The following is a 3,188-nucleotide window of genomic DNA, read 5'->3' on the forward strand; positions in this document are numbered from 1 at the left end:
TATATGAATTTGATGAAAATTTACAAACTCATAATAGATTTGTTGGATTTCTTTTTTTTGATTTAAAAAATGTTTAAAAAACCAAAGTCTTTTTCTTTATTATTCTCTGAATAAAAATCATTATGCAGAAGAGTTTTATCCAATTGAAATTCTTTTGAAATGACACCAATTACATTTTCTGTGACAGCAGAAAATGTAGGAGAAGTTGGAGGAGAAGATTTCTTCTCTTCCTGTCTTTGTTCGCGTTGACTACTAGTGTAAATAGGGTGAGGAACACTAGTGGTATAGTCAACCAAGCGAATAGAGGAACTAGGTATATCTGAAGTTGAAAACCTAGGTTGACTTTTTACAGCTTGAAAAGGAAGATTTATAACTGAGGGGATTTTTGTAAATTTCTTTTCTAATGAAGGAATACTTGAGCATGACTCTTTATCAGAAAATCTGGTTGAATTAGATCTCCTCAAAGACAGTTTGACTTTACCATCAGAATACTGAGTCACATTTTGCAACTCTGTATTTGGCTCAAGTTGTTTAGGAATCGCAGGTGTAGTGGCTCCTTCAAGGATCCATTCTTCTGGAAGATTAACATCTTTCCATTGAATTGGTTTTGGAATGACAGTATTGGCTCTAGACAAATCAGTCTGTAAGAGAAGAGTCTCATCTCTTTTTTACTGGAATTTATGTTGCGTGCTAAATGCAGAAATCATGGCTTTATAAGAAATTTTAAATATTAATGCGACTGGGACAGATCCCTCAATCATATGATAATTGTGGGTTTTAATTTGTAAAATCATGTTTTTTAAAATATTTTTGTCTTTAAGGGAAATTGTTATGTTTGGATAACAATAAAAAGATATAGGGCCTTTACAGAGACTTGATTCAATACTACTTAGTAAGGAATCATCAAAAGAGATGAATCGACCATCTCTAAGGACAACAAAGATAGAAGTATTTAGTCCTTCTTTAGTCAAAGGTTTTATTCCGACTTGGATTAAACCGATGTGGACATAATTAAAATTCTTTTCTTTTAATTTTTTTAATGAATGCTCAGAAAACAATTGAATTGTTTCAAATGACTTTGAAAGAGTTATGTCACGTTCTTCAGTCTTTATAACATAATCATTCTTTAAAAAATCAAACTTTTTTGTTTTATAAATCTTTTCTTTAGAAATTTTTGGAAGTTCCCAACAATTAATTGCTTTATCAAAGTTCTCAATAACAAATTCTTCTGAGCTCACAACATGCTTTGAATCACTAGTCTTCCCAGAAGAAGAGCTAGAAAAGGACGATGCTCTACAGAGTAGAGAATCCATGAGAAAAGATCTTACGGTCTATCTATGGTTTTGGTCGTATGGCTACAGGTATAGTTTTACAGCCCTAAGCGGAAATCCTTATTCTAAGACGGGACTTACTACCAGTAAAAATTCACCACACAAACAAAATTCAAAATAAAACGCAAGTCTTTAAACACAAACTCTAAACTATATTACACTATCCTCCCCTTGGCTCTGATACTAGAAGGAAATATATATATATATATATATATATATATATATATTATCATGTGTGGATTTTCGCATCTTTTAAAATATGAATTTACTAATATATTGTATATTAGTTATTTAAAAAAGTTAATAAAAATACTAATGCACTATATGGCGTATACGCACTATCAGGCACACCTGACATGTTTTAATTAGTGGAGTTGTGGGGCCTACAACACAACTCCACCAATAAAAACTTATCATGCATTATATTACTCAACTCTGGGTACCTAATCATAATTCTAAATGTACATATCTTTCTTTATTCATAATAATAATAACAATAATTACAACAGCAACCATAATTTTTAGAAACTTGTGACATGACATGAGAAGTCCTCATTCTTCTGCATGTTGGTCGCTTTAAAAGTGTTGGTCGTCGGGGCCTCTCCAAATTTCCAAAGCCGCGTTTCTCCAAATCCTGTCAGGGACAAAAAAACAAAAAAGGTGAGGTACGCCATTGTGTTTGGTGGTGAGAAATTAAGAAAGCGAAAGATATTAACTGGAATTGGACTGCATTGAAACTGTTTCCAATAAGTTCCATCGCTTTTAATGTTGAAGAACGTTTACCAAGAAATTTGAGGTCAAGCTAGGATGGGGACGGATCATCCCATTCCCACCGATGCTAACTCATTTACAATTACCAGGAAATTAAGCGACTTCTCCTTGCCGTATGGACTTCCCCATTGGAATCTGAAAGCTTCCACCTAAACAAATCGTGGAAAGAGACTCCAGAAGCTTCGTGGCATCCGCATAAAAAATTTACAGTAAGAAACGAAATTGAACATGTTTATCTAAATTTGTCCCCATTGCAGTAATGCGACAAGCCTAGCACTCAGTAATTAAAAATTTTCTTCCATCGTGTCCATTTCATTTTATGAATAATTAATATTATTTTTTAAACAAATTATTTAGTGCTAATTAATTCAATCGCATAGTTGTATACTAAACTATAATAAGTTTAAAGCCCGCCTCTCACCGCGCAAGTGAAACTGTAGAAAACGTAGCGCATGAACACTTTTATACCGTTCTGCTTAGTTTATTCAAATTCGTTAATTGTATCCTGCAATTGGAGGAGCAATGAGTAGTGAAGAAGCTTCAATTTTCTCAACTTTTCTGTTTTGTCTGTTGATGTTTGTATTCAGCACCAGTGAAATTGAAGCAAGAAAACTTGAAGTACAAATGTGTTCTTCTTCTTGTGGAGATGTCAGAAACATAAGCTACCCTTTTCGCCTCAAGGGCGATCCAGCTAGATGCGGTCATCCGGAGTTAGAACTTTCTTGCGAGAACAACAAAACCATCTTAGAATTGTCCAATTCTGCAAGGTACTATGTAAAGCGAATTTCCCATGATAAATGTACAATCAGTGTTGCCGATGTTAACCTAGCCAATGGAAGCTGCGGCCTCCCGTACAAATCTTTTTCCCTATCCCCTTACTTTTTCCGACATATTAACGATTACATTCTTAACTCATACGCCCATTACGTGAATTGCTCAAGTAATATTGTTGATCAGGCGTATACGAAAGTTCCATGTTTGAGTAACAATCAGTCGAATGTCTATGTTTATGTTGGACATGTTGGATATGGTGTCACCAACGCCAGAATATCAGATCTTCCAGACTCATGCGTCTTCATTTCAAAG

The 3,188-nt window shown here is 34.2% G+C and overlaps 1 protein-coding gene across 1 annotated transcript in view; it reads left to right on the forward strand.

The window, feature by feature from the left end:
• Positions 1–2,726: 2,726 nt before the first annotated feature.
• Positions 2,727–3,188, forward strand: part of LOC112101038 (LEAF RUST 10 DISEASE-RESISTANCE LOCUS RECEPTOR-LIKE PROTEIN KINASE-like 2.4) — a 3,205-nt gene continuing 2,743 nt past the window's right edge. Inside the window, 1 exon segment of the mRNA XM_024190932.1 lies at positions 2,727–3,132. Within this exon segment, the coding sequence (XP_024046700.1) occupies positions 2,727–3,132 (406 nt within the window).

The sequence above is a fragment of the Citrus clementina genome, unplaced genomic scaffold (assembly GCF_000493195.1).
Source record: "Citrus clementina cultivar Clemenules unplaced genomic scaffold, Citrus_clementina_v1.0 scaffold_2, whole genome shotgun sequence".
Lineage (NCBI taxonomy): Eukaryota > Viridiplantae > Streptophyta > Magnoliopsida > Sapindales > Rutaceae > Citrus > Citrus x clementina.